This window comes from Scatophagus argus, chromosome 15 (assembly GCF_020382885.2).
Source record: "Scatophagus argus isolate fScaArg1 chromosome 15, fScaArg1.pri, whole genome shotgun sequence".
In the NCBI taxonomy this organism is placed as follows: Eukaryota; Metazoa; Chordata; class Actinopteri; family Scatophagidae; genus Scatophagus; species Scatophagus argus.
In genome coordinates, this window is record NC_058507.1 from 14488121 (window position 1) to 14508024 (window position 19904).

Below are 19904 nucleotides of genomic sequence, written 5' to 3' on the forward strand. Positions count from 1 at the left end.
CTTTTCGACCGCCTGACTTTTTTTCCTTTTTTTTTGTCTAAGGACGTTGTTACTGCTCATGAACTTCCTCTGGTGGCTTTCTTTTTATATCAAAGGGCAGAGTTGGCGGAGACAAAGAGATGCGGTCAGGTCGAACAGTTTCCAGCAGCCTGATAGTCGATTTAAATTAAAATGTTATATGAGTCACACCGTAGACCTTTTAACTCAACAACTGCACAATATCACGATGCATCACAATTAAAGCTTCAGTAACCATCAGTTATGCATAACCCATTGGAATAACTTTTGTCAAACAAACCGCAAAATACTGGAAATGAGCCAGTTCAAAACAGTAGAAGAGAAAACTGCAACTATTTGGGCAGCTTGTGTGAGCGCTTACTGCTGAAGAACACTTTTCTTCTTCACTTTTCCTTATGTTTCTGTAACTCAGCAGTGAAAAAGGGGCCGCTTTGTCTCAGTCATGCTTTGAAACAACAGACTCAAATGAACATTTATTTTTTCATATGGAAGTTACCTTGATATCTTGTCCTGTGTGTGACGTGTCATCAGAGGAAGTCATCACTCATAGGTATAACTGTAAGGAGTGGATCATGAGTGGCAATGTCCTCTCCGTGTGTGATTTTACTATATTCTATATTGAATCTGGGCGCTTAGTGGGGGCTTTACCAGGTTATGATTTCACTTTCACTTTTGTGAGGCTGAAAGATTTTCAAAATAAAAGCAGCTCAGTCACTGAGATCATTACATACATTACTGTTTTATATGTTTATTTAAATAACCCTCTGTGGGTTCTTTGTTCCTGCTTCCAAATTTTAATGTACACAAACACACAGCTTGTCTCGATTTGCATATACATTTCAAACATCAGAGAGAAAGAAAGTCCCCTGAAAGAAAACGTGCACTACCTCCTCTTATTCTATCATATCAGTTCAAATGTCCTCTGTTAAAATCGGTGAGGAAGAGTGTAGAGAAACTGCGACTCATGTTCACGACTTTCCACAGAATCATGATAAAAACCCATACTAACCATCTCACTCAGGTGACAGCATTCTAAGTAAAAACTAGTAGTGCTGTTCTAAAGTAGCTACGGCTGTTTTGGAAGACACTGTGGTATTAATATCACCCCGGGTTTCCCCCTTCATGCTACAGTGAAACAAAGCACACATGCTTGGTTTGATGGAGTTATGGTGAACTTAACAGGTCTTATGACATACAATAACCTAAAAGACCTTAATCCTGCAGATTTGTTTCCAGCAAGGGTGGAGGTAGCCGGCAATGGAATGTAACTAAGTACATTATTCAATTGCTGTAGATCTACTTCAATACACTTCAAAAATACTTGTACTTCACTTCCATTTTATGTTGCTGGGGTTTTTTTATGTTGTTTTTTTTTATGTCTGCATTTTGGAGGCAAATATTGTACTTTTTCCTCCGCCACCTTTATTTGATAACTTTAGGTACGTTGCTGATTGCATGATACATAAGAGTCAAATAAATTTAAATATATATAAAACACTCATTCCAGTAATAAGAAAAAATGCTGAATGTGGCATCAGTTAATTGGCCAGGTCGATAATCAGTCCACCCCTTCCATACAGTACATACATAAAGGTATATATGTAAAACTTACTTTTACTTGTACTTTTGACACTTAAGTATATTTAACACCACATACTTCAAGACTGGTTGACTTCCACTTTTTGAGTAGTTATTAAAATACTGGACGAAGCCAACCTTTGCAGTTTATGTAAATGACTAACTATAATTTGGATCAGCATTTTTTCTTTATCTTTTGAAGGCAGTTTTTGTACTGTCCAATTTTAAAATTACTCTACAGATTGTGTATGCTCTAAAGTGAATAAGTGAGAGTCACTTGGCTAGTAAAAACTGCTCAGCACAATCACTGGGACAAAGCTGCCACCCACGGAGAACCTGCTGGAAAACAGCTAACGGGAACAGCCTCATACTGTTCTGCCAGTGGTCAGTTTGTCATTTCTGCCAATATTTAACTTTTGTATCATTTTATGTTTTATGTCTTAGATTACAGGCTCCTGAAGCCTTGTGATTAGTGATTTGGGACTATATTTATTTGACCTTCAAACTCACATTTACAATGAAAGCCTCACCACAGAACCATAGAAATAAAACTGATTAGACTTGACATGACTAGATTCTCATTTTTACGTGAGCAATTTTCTTTTAATCCTTACTGAATAGAATATTAATCCAACGAAATTCCAGCAGTTGCTTCACTGTAATTGTTGTGCATATGAGAAGTAAGGAACTTGAAGCATGAGAGGTGTTTTCAGCGTTTTTACATCACCCACTAAGAACCTCTTGTAAATTTCAAATATTCATTTAAGTTCATGTAGGATAATCTTGCACATAAAACTACACTTGAATTCTTTTTAAAACTAACTTATCTCTGCTTAATGTTTAAAGGAGAAATTAACAAGTCTTTTTTTTTTTTACTTTATTGATCCCGCAGTGGGGAAATTTACTTGTCTTGCACAAATAACCACTTTATTTGTTTACTTCTTTCTCTGGGGATATTTGGATTGTGTCACATAGAAAACATTGTGTCTTTCAAGCAAAAGGTTTACAACATTTACTAAAACAAGCACCATGCAAATGTACAATGCAAATACCACAACAAACAAATGCTCAAGTACAGGAACAAGCCATGCATTCAAACTTTGTCTTACATAAACGTATTTAAGCCTGAGCAGCAAAATGTGCAAAATATAGCCAGGGTTGAAATACTGATTATGTCAGGGTCTTATTGTTATCACTACTACTGCACATTAATGTGAAATCAGCATTTTACTGTTACAGCTGTTACAGCCTGTTACATTCTGTTTCGTAGTTCAGTTTATAATTGTACACTATACAGTATAGATAAAAGTATCCAGACACCCCTTTATGGGGCTGTTTTTCAGAAGTTGTGCGGAGCCCCTTATGTCCACTGCAGGGAAATTTTAATGCTTCAGCATATCAAGACATTTTGGACAATGCTATGCTTCTAACTTTGTGGCAACAGTTTGGGGAAGGTCCTTTTCTATTCCAACATGACTGTGCTGCAGTGCACAAAGCAAAGTCCATAAAGACATGGTTGGATGAGTTTGGTGTGGAAGAACTTGTTTGGACCACACAGAGCCCTGACCTCAACCCCATCACAGGCCTTTGGAATGAACTGGAATGGAGATTGCAAGCCAGGCCTTTTGGTCCAACATCAGTGCCTGAGCTCACAAATGCTCTGCTGCATGAACGGGCCAAAATTCCCACAGAAACTTTCCAAAATGTTGTGGAAAGCCTTGACAAAAGAGTGGAAGCTGTTATGGCTGCAAAGCTGTCTATGTATTTAGAATGCAATGCCATTAAAGTCCCTGTTGGCTTAATGGACAAGTGTCTCAAGACTTTTGTCTATATAGTGTATGTCTTTTTATACACTGGAACAAAGTACTTATACATGCTGCTTTATCTTAACACTTGAATGTTCCATGTCTGTTCAGTTATCTTTCGCAAACAAATCGGTTCTGAGTAAGTTGCGAAAGAACTCTAAACTATATAAAACTGTCTCCTCTCTCAAATGAAAACTGAAAGAACGAAGTGAGTGATAGGGGGTTCCTCTGACAGTTATTTTTATAAAATGCATTTCCAAGCACAAAAGAAAATAATTTTCTGGAGTTTTAATAAATTTGGAGGAATATTTGGGGCATTGTTCATACCAAGAATACATGACAGAGGAGAGATGTTCACCTTTCCTTTTACTGCATCTCACTGGGATAATAAGTAGTCTGTAATTTATCTTGTACTTGTCTTGTTAGTGGTAAAGCAGCTAGTTGAGGCACATATCAGTCCACAACTTATCTTGAGTTTCAACCCAAGTCGTTTTCCCTTACTGTTTTACCTTCAGCTATATCTTCTTTCCCTGCTCCAGACTGACTTAGCCTCATTTCTCTATTATGTTATAGAAGTAAATCCTTAATCTGCAAAGTAAGAATTAATTAGTTAAACTTGAGTTAGCATCTGAAAAGAAGTGGAGAATTACAAAGTATCATAAAATGGAAATACTCGAGTTAAGTACCATAAAATTGTGCACAGTACTGAATAAATATCAATACTTCAATAGAGGTTGAAGGAAATAGGAACTAAGCAAGCAGGTTAAAACTTTCATCATGACGCCCTCTACTGGACACTACGGTAACATTAGAAAGGCTGTAGGAACACAACCGTCTGAAAACTGGACACTGGCGGTCTAACTGGAAAAGCTGATACAATTCAGCCTTTATCTTGTGCTGCTAACTGCTTCAGTCCTTATCATGTTTGCACATGATGAGCATGAATTAAGGCTGAGTTTGACTATACCATAATTCTCTGATACTGACTGACTGACTGAGGAAAAATTCTACCATTATTACGTGTATTTGTGTATTATGCAGCAACTTTTATGATATTGTTATTGTTGTGTATGATTGTAACAAAGTATATTTATATTTGTAAATACTGCATAATTCTGATACAGTAATGAGTTTTTCCATCCTACTTTAAACTTCTATTTCAGAGAGAAATATTGTACTTTTTAGTCCAGATTTTGCTGATGAGACTTTTGTTTTGAATGCAAAACATGTTACTTCTTGATTAGTATTTTTACACTGTTGTAATTCTGCCTTTTTAAAATAAAGAAGTCACTCACTTCCTCCACCACTGAGCCATTCGTCACAGTATCCTGAGTAAAGAGATGCACTCTTTGGTTATTTACATGAAGCAAACAGCAGGTGGCAGCCTAACTCAACCCCTGAGTGCTGCAGTGAGGTAGTGGTTACTCTCACTAATCAGTCGAGGGCTGTGGCTTTTCAGTTGGTGCAGTCATGTTTGTGCTGTACATAAAGTGCAAATTCCTTTTGTCATATTTGAATGATGTCCTTGACTCGTTATTCTCAGTTTTCTCTGAGTTGCTGTGCAGTTGCATGATAAAAACCTCACTAGTATCAGCAAATGTTTTCGCTATCAGGAACCACCTACAGCATAAGTTTATCTTTCATTTATCATGACATCAGGTGCACACTTTCTATATGAGTATTAATAGCAGTAACTTATAATTCAATGCAAAAGTCAGATCATGCAACACTTTGCTGGGAAGGAAATGAACACACAAGGGATAACATCACTTGTTAACACTTGGTGGAGTGAAGTCATTGTCAGATATAGATCTTTGGTATGTGAAGGCTGTAAGTAGGTGAAGATGTGGCACCATGCTGATCACCCTCTCAGAGTATTTTAAGGAGGGGAGAAGGTGTCAGAATATGGTGTTTTACATCCCCAGGGAGAAATAACACTCATGTGAATTATTTATGTTGTCTTTCTCATTTGCATGGCTTTTCTCTGTGCATCGGGTCACTGGTCCCACTTTTAAACCTGCAACAGAATTTTTTGGTGGGTGGGGAAGGTCAGAGGTGAAGGTTAGGCGGTTCCTGTGTCACCGGGGGTCGTGGGGAAAAGGACGATGCCCCCTTGTATCGCACATGGGGACAATTCCACAGACAGCTGCTGAAAAACCATCCAAATTCCTGCGCTGCATTGTGTGCGATATTCTTCAGGCAGCTGAGTGGGTGTTGCAGACTACATGAGGACTCTGCTGAGGTGGATCCAGACCCCCACCCCATCCCGTTTTTACCATCCTCAAACATATGCTACTATAACAATAAAGGACAATGGCGGGCACTTGAAGTTAAACTGGGAGATTACTTGGGGAGCTGGCAATTGTTGGAGTTAAGCATTGTTACCCCAACAATGTGCCTGCAGAGTAAAAGATCTCGAAGTTCTAATGAAGGAACAGAAGAAGAGGAGGAGGAGGAGGAGGAGGAGGAGGAGGAGGAGGAGTACTTCGTCTGAATTTTATGGGACCTTTTTTATCACTCTTTGGCAGGGATGAAATATTCCCAACATAGCAGACTGAGGGTTGGTCCTGTTTAATTATGGGATGTGAAGTTACAGGATCTACAGGCTATGATCATCGCTCTGTGGAAGAAATAACTCTTGAAACACCATGGTAAAGTTTTAAGCTGGCTAAAACATGTCTCTTTGATAATGTACAAGCTCTTTTACACTGACTGAAAGTGATATCACAGTGTTTTGCATGCAGCATCGTTTTTCATTTATTTATCCAGGCTATAGTCTCACCAAGATTACGATTTGCAATCGTGTCACAAACTACACAAACTACAAAAGGTATCTAAAATTTACAAAAATTAAACACAATATACTCTGCTAATAACACTGTTGTCCCCCACTTTTGCTTACAGACGTACATGATAAACAGATTTGTGTCCATCTATGGAAAATGATGACCGTCCCTTCACCAGACTTTCTAAATAAAATGTGGGTTTAAAAGGTCAGAGGTGGAACCAAATCTTTATTATGTGAGTCACAAGTGAGGCTCAAGTCTTGGCTCTGAGTCAAGTCCAAAGTCAACGCTGGTCTTAAAATCCTAAAGTTGATGTTTCGGCTGAGATTTAGAACATTTCCTGCAATTTTCTGAAACTGAGCAGGCTCCATCTTTTGAGAGAGATCTTAAAATATGATCAAAAGCTCCTAAACAGCTACTATATATGGACCTTTGTGGTGAGACTTTTTTTTTGTCAGATTTTAGTTTTCAAGTCTTAAACAAGTAATTTTTGGGTGTCTGCTGGTCATAAACTACGAAATGCACCTTTGCCTAATACTCATGCAATATGATATGCTGCCATGAAAATATATTTCTTGTCAAAAAAATTGAGGGCCTGATTCCCCTGAACACATTTTTAAAAACATACTATGATTATTATTATTTGTTTTTTGGTCTTGAGCAGGATGAAAAGTCAAAAGGCCAAAGTGAAAATGAACCAGGAGTCGACTGAGTCTTAAATTCTGTGAGTCTTAAACCATCACATTTGGGACTCATTTTCCTCTTCCATGTCTGGTATGAAGTTGATTGGTACTTCCCTCAGCACATTTTAACCATACCACTCTTGATGTAGCCATCCAATCAGGGCAATGTGTTTGACCTCAGGCTGGTCGCTTACAACAGATGTCCTTCTCCAGTCAGTGTCCAGAGATACTGGAGGCTTTTGTCCACTGAGATGCTTAATCAAGGAGAAAAACGTGTCCCAAACTGCTTAATACGTTTGAGAGGAGTGGGTGAAGGCAGGGTTAGGGACAGAAAGCATGAGAAGCCATCTTAATTTTGCCCTTAACCCTGCACTATAGAAGGTGGTGTCTGGTCGATGTTTGGTCATGAGACGTTGGTGAACTTTGACCTTTTGCTTGCCAGTGAGCATAAAGCATTAGTTCAGGCCAGACAACATATAGACAAATCACATGTCTGTCTACTTAATCATTGCCTTGTTCCATATGGTGATATTATGGTTAGTGTTACAATAATGAAATGTTTCAGGCCATTGAGTGCTCATGGGTGTCTGTCACAAGGGTGGTCTTTTTCTTCTCGGGCAGAGCTGTTATTGTGGCCTGTAAACAAGAATTTAAGATTAAATGTGTTAGTGTTTGCTGTAGACTTTAACTACTGTCACTGCACTCATTTGACCAGCCGCTGCAGACGTTTCAGCAGCTGAGTCCTGGCTGTTTGTATACTCATCTGGCTCTTTTGTGTCACTCAGAGATGCTCTCCACCCTTCACTGTGGAAGTGTTTTGTAGCTTGGAACAAAATACACTTTTTAGCTGCTATACTTTGTGTGTCACAATGCTGAACATGGAAATGAAGGCCTATCTGCATTCAATCCCTGCCTTTTGTGATACAAATGAGAATACTTGTGAGTGCAAATCAACAACTTAATGAAAGTGCTCTACAGGTGCTTTGTCTGTCTTTTTAACTGATGCGTCTGCAGCTGGTTATCTGTAATAATGGACAGATTAAAATAAAAATAGCTGGGTTTAATATAACTGGGTCAACAGAAACAAGCTGTTTTTAGGAGTTGGAGCTGTTGAGAAACGGTAATTTGGAAGATCTTCTGAGGTCTGCTGATTTTAACAGGATTAAGGAAACGAGGATCTTAAAACAAATGTATGTCAAGGTTGAGACGCGTCTGCTTTACTTATGACGTCTCTCAGCGTAGGGACGAGTCAGACTGAACATGAGGACTGTGTCAGAGGCTGAACTTAACTGCTTTGTGGACTCTTTGGTGCTATTTGTAGTGTCATTTCTTAAATATGCTGGGACCGAGTGGAGAAGGATCGATCCTTTACTTAAGTAAACAGACACCCAACAATGAAGACACACTGCATTAAGTAACAGTCTTGCATTTGAATGTGTACTGAGGTAAAAGTACTTAAGCATTATCAGCTCAGTGTACTTCAGGTATTGAAATAAAGGTACTCATTGTGCAGAAAAATGGCCTCTGCTGTATGTTATATTTTATAGTTCTTTTATTATGGCGATTAGTAATTTGGTTCTTCATAAAATAACCAATAGTTTGATTTACAACATGTCAGAAAATAGTGAAATTGCTGACCACACTGACGTTTTGGCTTGCTTTCCTTTCCATCAGCTATCCAATAACTAACTTACTGTTTTAGCGCCATAAATTCTGCCACGACAGAACTCTTTCACTTCTCCGTGCATGTGAAAGTGGAGCTGAATCTAACTTCTTTATAAGGCTGCATATTTCATTTTGAAAGTGACATTTATTTATTATTGAATTTCCTCCGTGATCAATAAAGTACCTATCTATCTATCTGTCTATCTATCTACATTATTATAGAAAGTAACCAAAGCTGTCATATTATTAGACCAGAACGGACGCTACAGCTGGTGTATCCCAGCTGAGAGAAAATGACGACATCAAACCAAAAGAAAAGAAAAGAAAAGAAAAGATATTCCCTCCTTCTACCGTTGTACCTGAAAGCAACACATATTGATGAGGAAATCTGCCGGTTGCTGCGACCATAATGGGTGTTGTAGACGGGGCGGGGCTGAGCGCTTCCCTCCGCCTCAGATGTAAATTCAGAGGCTTACCCGGATCTACCGCTGCAGATATTTTCCAGGCTCCTCCCTGCACTTTTTTTATCGCCTTATAACAGGATATCTCACTGGCGCGAAAAACGCACTGTGTGGCTTTGGGGCGGACTTTGTGTCTGTTGTTTAAACGGCCGGCGTTTTATGCTGCTTTTTCTACTTAAAAGTCTAACAAAAGTACGGCCTGAGTCGAAACACAGTATCTTTGTATCTGATAAGAAGTCGGGCAGCTTTTATCTGGCTGATCTCCGCGCGCCGTGGACACTTTGCTCTTTGGCTGCCGAGGGATTTTCAATGCCCTGAATTTCGCTGTGGGATTTTGCTGAGAGCTGGTGAGTACTACTATTGTAGCTTGTGTCTGCCTTTGAAAGTTTTCAGATGAGGAAACGGAGGGGCCGTCTCCCACTCTGACTGTGGAGCAGTCCACTTCTCTTGTCCACCGGTCCATCTAACGGAGGCTCTGTTGAACAAAGCGCTGCGTGCGTTTCAGGAAACGCAGCCTCGTGTGTTACTGGCACGCAGGATAGTCTTATAAAACAAAGTCTCGTCTCACGTCGCCTCATGTGCTTTGAACACTTGCACTGAATCATGATGGATGTAACCTTGAGTTTCGTGGACAGCTTGAGCCCATCAGTGCAAAGAGAGCACCCACAAGATGCCATCAATTATTAATGTGGTCCCATATGTAGATGGTAGGCTGTTAGAGGGGTGTGATATCACCATAGGCCATTAGAAGGATATTTGAGACGTGATCATACATCTGATGGGAACAACTTTAAAAAGGCCCTTGCTAACTGCTGTGATATTTTCCCTCAGGTTGTACAGGACGTTTAGGCCACTGGTGTCATTGAACATTTGTGGAAATAAACTTTGATTAACTGGAAACATGGAGTTCGACTGTTACCAGCATTATTTTTTCAACGCTTTCGACACAGAGGAGGATTTTTACAAGTCGACCGCACCAAGCGAGGACATATGGAAAAAGTTCGAGCTGCTGCCCACCCCTCCCATGTCTCCCACACGGACTCTGAGCGGCGCTGCGCTGCCGCTTTCGCCGGGAGACAAACTCAACTGGCTCTCCAAAGTCCTCGGTCAGGACGAGGAGTGCGAGGGGCAGTTCATGCCGGACACGGGGGAGCTGCTCGGTAACCTCAGCTCCATCATCATCCAAGACTGCATGTGGAGTAGTTTCTCCGCCAGTAAACAGCTGGAGAAGGTCAGTGGGAGAGGGTCAGCCGCAGCACAGACCGGTGTTTCCCCGGTGGCCCAGATCTCCGTGAGACCGAGCAAAGCGCACTGCGTCTCCTCCGCTGGCCCGCTCGTCACCTCGGCGACAGACTGCGTCGACCCCGCGGCTGTTCTCACCATTCCGGCAAGCAGCTGCAGGAAGCCGGCGTCGTCTGGCTCCGAGTCTCGCTCTGATTCCTCTGGTAAGGAAGCAGTCGTGCTCTAAATTTGCCCCACCCTGCCCCCGGCTCAGGTTTATGTTGCCCTCTAACAATGCGTAATTTGGAAAGCTGGGATGCTGTTGCGTAACTGCGGTCTGTGGCGCAGAGGGGTTATCAGGTACAACACGGTCAGTAACCTTTTAAGCTGGATTTTTTTCTAACCCTCACTTTGACAATGCGCCACATGCTTGCTCAAAATGCCTATGCAATCTTTTAAAAACCGCGCCCCCGTCGCTTTTGCTTGAATTCCCCCCACTCCTCCATACCTGCCACTGTTTTTACATTACAATCAAAGTGCGGCAGAGGGGCGGGGTTGAGTCCGGGTGATTTATTACTACTCCACACACAGTGACAGACCGTGAGAGTGACTCTTTCACATTATCCACATTAGGGTGTACCCCCCCCCCCCCCCCCCCCCCCCATCAGCTGATCTCCTCATTCAAATTGGTGATAACAAAAGCCTGAGTCCTTGTAAGTTTGGCATCAGTGGCCACTGCTGTTAACACCTGAGCTCCTGCTCTGCCCTCCTCAGAAGGAGGGGAAGTCTGGTACATGTGCAGCTGTGGAATGCACTTCCGCAGAGTGTAGTTCAGTGTAGCTTCAGCTGTGCAGTAGCCCAAGTGTTTCATGAAAGATGACTTTGAACCACTCTTGTTTGTGTATTGATGAGTTGTTTTTCTGTGTGCTCACAGATGATGATGAAGAGGAAATCGATGTGGTCACTGTGGAGAAAAAGCAGAACCGCATGCGGCTGGTGAATGTCAGAAAGCCAGTCACGGTCACGGTTCGGGCAGACCCCTGTCCCAAACGCTTCCACATGTCTGTCCACCGACAGCAGCACAACTACGCTGCCCGCTCCCCAGACAGTGAGCCAGAGCCCGAGGAGGAAGACGACGACGAGGAAGAGGAGGAGGACGAGGATGAGGAAGAGCCTCAAAGCAAACGTACCTGCACAGCATCCAGTCTGCACGCGGGCTGTTCGGCTCGTCTCTCCCAGCCCGGCTCTCCCTCGGAGACTTCCCAAAACTCGGATGCAGAGGACACTGATCGCAGACGGAACCACAACTTTCTTGAAAGGAAGAGGAGGAACGATCTGCGGTCTCGTTTCCTTGCCTTACGGGATCAGATCCCTGGCTTGGAATCGTCCAAGACCCCAAAGGTGGCCATCCTGACCCATGCAGCGGAGTACCTGGTGAAGCTGCACAGCAAGGAGAAACGGCAGCTCCAAGAGAAGAAACAACTCAAAAGCCGACAACAGCAGCTCCTCCGCAGACTGTCTGAACTGAAGCGATCTTGAAACACAAACAAGAGTGCTTTCGAAAACTGCCTCATTTACAGTCAGGAACTATTACACTTGAGTTATCTGTCACTTTTGAAAAGCTAAATTTTTTTTTATATGACAACATTCCTCATGTAAATAGCTGTGAATTTTGTTTGGAACATATTCATATCCCTTTGGGCTTCCTGTGAATTGACTATGCTGGCCAATGAACCTGATATGGGGAGGGGCAGATAGTGTGCTTTGTTTTTTTTTCCCTCTTCGCACAGTGTTTTAGTCATGTACAGGTGTAATGGAATTGATTTTATAGCCACGACTGAGGTATTTCCTGCTGTGCTGTGATGGGAAACGAGAAAACCTGTTTGACAGTGAGTTTATATATATATATATATACACACACATATTTATATGTATGTATGTATATGTAGCCTTCAGAACTGTGTGTGGAGGTTGGTTGAGATGATTCATCATTGCACACTTATAGTGGAGTGAAGTGTGAATGACTCTCTGTGTAAATATGTGTGAATGAGTTTCTCGTTTGTTTGGATTGTACGACCAATGTAGGAAATTCTAAATAATATCTTCTCCTGGTGAAGGTGGCTAAAAATGAGCTTTGCTCCTCTTAATGACGTGCCACCAGGCACCGAGAAATCTCTATTTTGTTAAGAAAACAGGGAAAATGGGCAAAAAAAAAAGAGTAGCACTGCTGTACTTTATGTTCACACGTCACTTTGTGATTTCTTCAGAATTTTGGTTGATTTTTTTTTTTTTTTAAGCATGCTAACATCAAAAGCAACATTAAATTTTTATACCATGTTTGCATACAAACTTGATTTCTGTGTGCTTTTCTTCAACAATTACACAATCACATACGCTTCCATGTACTGTATTTCCCTATGAAATGAATAGCAGACCTCCCCGTGTGAACTTAAAGAAGCTTTGCACCAAAGTTGTTTTTTTTTTTTTTTTTAGTATTCGAAGCGAAAGTAAGAAGTGACACAGATTTATCATGCCTTGCACTGAAGGCGTGTGTAAGATCCACCACATGCTGCTGTGGTAGTGCCTCTCCAAAAACACAATCTACTATCACACACAAATCAGCTGTAAATGAGGGCAGATAAACCAACTGCTTTATTTCTCCCTCTGTGAGTCTTTGCATTATGTCTGACATATCAACGAATGCATCTTGTGCACCAGCTGCTGGTCTATAGAAGGTTAGACTGAACTTGTCCTTGAGACTTGCCCTTGAAGAGTGTGTATGATACTGTGGTGGATCCTCCCCTCTGCAGTGGCTGCAGCATGCTGGGCACCTCATGTGCTCTGAACTAGGTTACACTCACACACACACACATGCCACCGGTATCTTTAGAACAGTCCCCAGGGTTTGGAGACAGGGGTTGTGTGGACTGCTGCAGTTATTCACACAGGTCTGCAGTTGGTGAGTGGCACTGCTTCATGTATAAGCGGATGTAAAATGGCTTGGAAGTGGAAAAGTGAAAATCTCCCGATGATTTCTGTGTTATTAGCTGACACTACCGCCTTGACTCATTTCGTAAGAGTTGTATTTGTAATGTGACATGCCTCCCGCTGCTCGTTATTTTTTTGTATATGATATTGTTTTGTGGTCCGTGTAGTTGGTGGACGGCGTATGCAGGTCAGATCCCTTACATGCAGCTGCTGCCTGAAGTGGAAGCTTTAGATCAATGTTAAATAGTAAAAATGGGTGCAGGGTAACAGCGATTGGAGTTAAAACTTTAGAGCGTCCTCACACTGGATTACAGTTATCAAAAATGAAGAAAAGGTAACATTTTAATCCTGGAAGGCCTTCGTTAGAAAAAAAAATGAGTGGAATCAATTCTGTGTAAAACGAAGCTAAATGCCTCATATTATTCACATTTAGTTCCTTATAGAAAAAGCTGAGTTTCTGTGTGACGCTGCTGCCTCATCGAAGACCTCATCTACATGTTTCTGCAAGCCTGACTGACTGAGCGCCAATCATTTGTATAATAAACTCAAATCAAGCATTTTGTTCCAAGTACAGCCTGACAGACGAGCTGGGCACACCCTGAACTCCAACCGTCTCACACCTCACTGCTCTTTGTTAAAGCCTGGTTTTGGTTGGTGTTTCACCTGTTTGCGTTCACTCTGTTGGCCCAGACACCCTGTTTTCTGGCACAGGTGAACGTTTCCTTCATAAAATCAGCTTTCAGTCTCAGGAGGCTCAGCTGAGGGACTTAAATGATCCCATCTCCATACAACAGATGAAACATGGCAACAGTACCGACTTTGCTATGTTTTATCAAGACATTTCTGTAATATTTCTGCAGATCTTAATGCTTTGTAGTCCTCACATTTCCTTGGAAAACTGAGAACAAGTCACCCAACATATTAGGTAATACAAACCTGAACAAACTTGAACAAACTAGTCACAGCAAACAACAATGATAGTGTCTTTGTACTGTCTGTTACTGCACTATTTTTGAAGTGAAAAACTTGTTTCAGTGTGTAAATAGTTTTAAGTTTTGTAAGTGTGTAAAGTTTTAAAAAATAAATACATGAATAAATAAATGAACACAATAACTAAAAAAGAAAGAGAAATTAAAACAACTTTAGAATTTATGTGTAAGTGTAGGCAGATATCAGATATCAGATATGAGGTCTTTGAGCAGATACGAGTAACCTGTCTCACATGCTTCCTGTTACCATCCGATCACGAAAGTCATCTGAACAGATGCAGCACAAGAGTAGGAAATCAATCATTAACTCAATAATGTAGTCAAGGTTCAAAGACTTTCCTCCACAAAACAGAGTGTTCTTCTCCCCTCATTTCAGGACAATGCAACTATCCAAGAACAATGTGCAAAGGCTTGAGTTCACCGTGTGTTTCTGAGGATACAAATGAGAATATTGCTGGTCTTGGGTGAAAGGTTAAAGTAAAATAACGAATGTTGGGTATTCTACTCCTCTGGCAGTTAACTTGACTGACCAGATTTTCTGCTCTTCAGTTCATGCAACACCCACACTGAGCAACTTCTAAACTGCACGTGTCACACACGTGTTCATGGCATGGCTGTGACTTTTAAGAGCATGTGTGTTTTATTCCCACACGTCTGCAGGCTACATTTATTTTCAGCAAAAAAATGAGCCCTTTATTCCCAAACAGCTGCAACCTGTTGCTGTCCAATATAGTAAATATAATTTGTATGAAAGAGGATATCCGTTCATGGCTGTCAGAGAGAGGTCTACATTTTCCCAGAGTACACGGCTGTATGTGACAGCTTTACTGCTGGTTAGACAGAAAAGTGTGTGATGTATGCAATCGGGGTGGGACTGTGGATAATTGATGATTTGGCTGGGTGGAGAGCAGCCTTCTTCTGATTTATACATCCTCCCCACACACATTTATGTTAAAAGCAATCTCATTAATCTTCTCTTTCCTTTTTGAACACATACATTCCTTCACTGTGATAGCGGGGAATGTATGATGGCATTTACAGAGCAGCGACCTGTTAGTATAAGACTTAACAACTGAAATTTAACCAGCTGCACTAAAGCATGCGGCATTAGCAAGCGCTGCTGCCTGGGAAATCCTTTGATTCAATAGTTGGCCTACATGATTAATGGGCTAATTGCAAGAGTTATTGAAACAGAGCAGATCAGAGCAGCTGGCCAAGATAAGAGAGAAAAGTCTCCTGAAATGCATATGCTTGTGTAAAACCCTCCTAAACTCATTTATCACATAGCGGTGTGATTTGACACAATTGCATCACCTCAGAACAATAGCTCATCCTGTAAACATTGGCAGAAAAGCACAAAAGCATATGACTTATCTTTGGCAAGTCTCCCGGAAAAGAAACTATACCAGTCATACAAGTCGCTCTGGCATGTCTTGCTTATAAACCACCATCAAGGGTCAGGCGAGTGCAGATCTGTTGCTTGAAAAATGATAACTGAAGCTTAACTCATTGAGCTTTTAATTGAGCAACATATGAAGTGAAATCTTAGTTCCTGGAAAGTGGGAGGATAAACTTTCGTAACTTTGAAGATCCCCCCCCAGCTGTCGCTGCGATGAATCTCTTACCTCTGCACTTTTAAAGAGAAAAAACACACAGACACGCAGGCATATTGAGCAATATTTCCACCATGTTAGCTGGTTGAGTTCTGACTGGCCTGGTTTGTATGGCGTGTATACATTGCGTGTTTGCACAGTGGGGCAGAGGAGGAAACGGACCATACACACATGGCACTGGTTTGTGATTCTAAAAGCATGGCTGAACCGGCTGCTTATCTCTGACCTACATGTGGGAATATATAGGACGTAGGAAAAGGGCGGAAGAGAAATACCGAGTGGCTTATCTTAGGATCACCTTATGATCTCCTGTGTGAGAATGAGCTGCAGGGGAGTGTACTGGAGCTGATTAATCTCCCTTTAGGGAGCTCGGTTTAGACTGTGCTGAGAGTTGTCGGGCTGCTGCATGCTCTGAGGGAACTGCAGTCAGCTGGAGAAGAAGTGGACTCACTGTCATCCCTTTGTTACTCAACACTCACCACACACCCTTCCCTTTATTTTATTTTTCAAGTGTCTGACGGTCAAGGGAAATGAGGAAAACACAAGCGGGAAGAGACGCAGATACACACATCTGCTTGTGAGGCCAAGCACGCACACACACACACATGCATGCTTGCAGAAAACTTTCCCCGCTCTCATGTCCTCCATCTCTCTGCCTACTGACCCGCATTCCAGCCTGGTTGTGTCACTGGAGCTGAGCCGGGCCTGTGGCAGCTCCCGTCCATCTGATCCTAATGAGGCTGGGAGCCTGCCATTGAAAAAACCACATGAATATGCAAGAATTCCCCTTCTTTCACTCTCTGTTTCTCTTCATCCTTCCTCCTGTTTTCTTGTTCCCCTCTACACCCTTTCTTCCCTGACAGACCCCCTCAGAAACAGTCTGCAGGCTCCTGCCTTCCCCTCAGGTATTTGAGCACCATTTGCTAATCTGGGTCAGTTTTGTGAGCTCAGTTTATCTCTCTCTCTCTCTCTCGCTCTCTCTGTTGCCCACCCTCCCCATCCTAAGGCCAGTGTTACATAACAGTGATGATTCAGTTGGAACAGGCTGTATATGTTCCTCTCTCTCTCTCTGGATACATCTGGCCCCAGCTGACTGGTGTCAAACCAGTGTTTTGCTTTAAGCCTCAGACAGCCACACAAATTAGTCTGCCTTAAAACAAAATAAACACACAAGATGTGAGAGGTTCCTGTGCGACAACTGTTGTGCAGCATTGCAGTTTGTTGTGGATTTTTTTTTTTTTTTGACACTTCCTTCGCAGAACACCTTCTTTAGCCCTGTCAGCTGACAGCTATCTTGTCTGTTGTGGGTAAGTAATATCTGAGCTCAGTTCAGAAGGGTTACCATGGGGCCAAGCAGCCATGTTGTGTCAGCGGAGCAAGCCTTTCAACTTGCCTGTCTAATCTGGGGCAAATCCTAATCCCGTTAGTGTAAACACTGCTGCCATCTGGGCGCAGACACACCACAGTTCTGATTATAATGAACCCATCAAAAGGTTTTCAAACCACCACACTGTGTGAGCTGTCAGTGGCTCAAGCTATATAAACTCTCTGACCCAGAGTTATGACACACTCACACTGAGGATGGGCAGTTAACGGGTAAACAAACAAATACATAGCTGACGCTGTACATGAGCTGACGTTAATGAAGCAGACAATTAGGGTGTGAATTAAGCCACATTAATTATGTGTAGCAGCATGTAGAAACAAACATCTGTTCCTACAGGGCCTTTGGCCACCAGAGATGTAAGAGGGAGCATTAGCTGCGGTGATGTAACCATGCTGCTGGTTAATGGATAAGCAGGAGAAGAGACTACCACAACAATGACAACTGCTGTACAACCCTCATCCCGACACACCCATACAGAAAATGAGAGGGTGAGGTGGCTTGTGAGGGAGTCACTACAGTTGTCAGTAACTTGTGTGCTCACTGAGTGTGTATATAAACAAAGTTTGTATGCTGATGTGGAGTCTAGAATTTATCAAATTAAGGATTTGACTTGAAACCTGCTTGTTGAGTCTGTATAAAAGATTCATTGTCCCAAGGAGCCAAGCCACTACAGGCCTGTCGCCTTGACCTCCCACCTGATGAAGACCATGGAGACGCTCAGTCACCTTCGCTCTGTGGTGAGTACAGTGATGGACACGCTGCAGTTTGGGCCTACAGGCCAAACATCGGGGTGGATGACGCTGTCATCTACCTGCTGCACCGGGCGCTGACTCACCTGGAGAATGCTGGGAGTGCTGTGAGAATCATGATTTTTAACTTCTCAAGCGCGGACATTTGGCTGCTTGGATCACTACGACTGCCTCACCAACAGGCCACAGTATGTGAGACTGCATAACTGTGTGTCTGAGGTGTTGGTCTGCAGTATGCTCCCCCCCAGGGAACAGTGCTTTCACCTTTCCTGTTCACCCTCTACACTTCGGCAGCTCGGACCGGGGCAGGAAGAGACTAAATAAGCTGGTCAGGAGGGCCAGCTCTGTCCTGGGCTGCCCACTGGGCTCCATGGAGGAGGTGGGTGAGAGGAGGATGTTAGTCAAGCTGACATCCATCATGGACAACACCTCTCACCCTCTGCATTAGACAGTGGAGGCTCTGAGCAGCTGCTTCAGCGGCAGACTGCTACACCCTCAGTGTAGGAAGGAGCGCTACCGCAGGTCTTTCATTCCCGCTGCTGTTAGACTACATAATTCAATGGTCTAGTCCTCTTTTCCTCCCTTATGTTGACTTGTATATAGCTGTATATTATACTATGTTTACTGTACTGTAAATTGTTAATTTGTTAATTTAACTTATTACCTCTATATTTTTTTTGTACCTGTTTTTGCACAGTTTATGCACTTTGCACTCTTTTTCTGTTCTTGTGAGCTGCCACGACAAGTAAATTTCCCCACTGCGGGATCAATAAAGTTCATCTAATCTTATCTTACATTGTCCATTTGAATCTGACCGTGCACATCTTTGTCTTCTAACAACCAGACATTATTAGTAATTTCTAAACTGACTCCTTTCTCCTGACTCCTGCTTTCCGGCCTGCTGGACTCATTCCATCTCTCTGTTGAGTTTATCATCTTCACTATATCACCAGTAATGGAAAAGGTGACTGAGGAGCAAAAAATGTACGCTTAAAGCTGTTCTAACTATTTTTATATTAATGAGTGATCAAATTAGTGAAGTGAGACATTTTCAGTCACAAACCAGCAGATACGAATTGCCTAACTCCTAAACCACCAGAGCACAGCGAAGCATTTAGCAACAAAAGAGCCAGACATTTTCTTCAGGCATAACGGGAAGACCAAAACAGAGCTCAAAGAGAAGTGAATACTGGTCACAAAGACAACTCCAAATTAATAACAAAGTCACTCTGTGTCTGCTTGATGTAGGGAAAAGGTTTGTCCCTCCCCTCATCTAGAGCTCATTTAAAAACTATTTCTTCCGTTCAAAATAAGGTGAAGCAATGGCATAAAAGGTGCTAAAGGAGGTGAACTGATGTCAAGTCTCTGTGATCTCAGAAATATGTTGAAACTTGTTGCTGCAGCTGGGAATAGCATTTTAAACCAGAGTCGCTGCTTCTCTCGCAGCAAACTGCCTGCTTTGTCAGCGAGCAGATGTTCCATTGTTTGGCTCTGTGGTGTAAGGTTGCTTCAGTTGAAGTTGAGACACTTGCTGCATCTTTTGAATTTAGCCCCATTGAGTGCCATCAACACTAACCCCCACCTTCTTCTGCCCCCCCCACCCACCATCCCCCAGGCTACTCAGAGAGGGGCTTCACCCCTCCCCCATCCCCTTTAACCCCCTGCAGACCTCATAGTACCCCCCCACCCCCACCACCATTGCTACCATGTACCACTACTATAACCCCCCACCAGATCTCTACTTAAGTGTTTGTGTTCTTTGTCTTCCCCTCAGTCAAGCCTTCAGCAATCAGCAAACCCCCACTACACACACACACACACATCAAAAGCTAATTTATTGACCAGTTATTGTAGTGTGAGAGTGTATTTGCAACAATATACATTTAAATGCTAATATACACATACATACACACCACACACACATACACACAACACACTGTGTGTTATCAGATTGTGGATGT

General features: G+C 42.3%; 1 protein-coding gene across 1 annotated transcript; it reads left to right on the forward strand.

Annotated features, from left to right (window-relative positions):
• The first annotated feature begins 9827 nt into the window (after positions 1–9827).
• Positions 9828–12566, forward strand: LOC124072265 (protein L-Myc-1b-like). Its single transcript, XM_046413523.1, has 2 exons — positions 9828–10441; positions 11152–12566. The coding sequence occupies exons 1-2, from the start codon at positions 9898–9900 to the stop codon at positions 11754–11756; spliced, it is 1149 nt and encodes a 382-aa protein (XP_046269479.1). The 5' UTR covers positions 9828–9897; the 3' UTR covers positions 11757–12566.
• The last annotated feature ends 7338 nt before the right edge of the window (positions 12567–19904 follow it).

Coding starts and splice junctions, on each gene's coding strand:
- LOC124072265 (XM_046413523.1), top strand. CDS start 9,898: ATGGAGTTCGACTGTTACCAGCATTATTTTTTCAACGCTTTCGACACA. Junction 10,442..11,151: donor GTCTCGCTCTGATTCCTCTG/GTAAGGAAGCAG, acceptor GTGTGCTCACAG/ATGATGATGAAGAGGAAATC.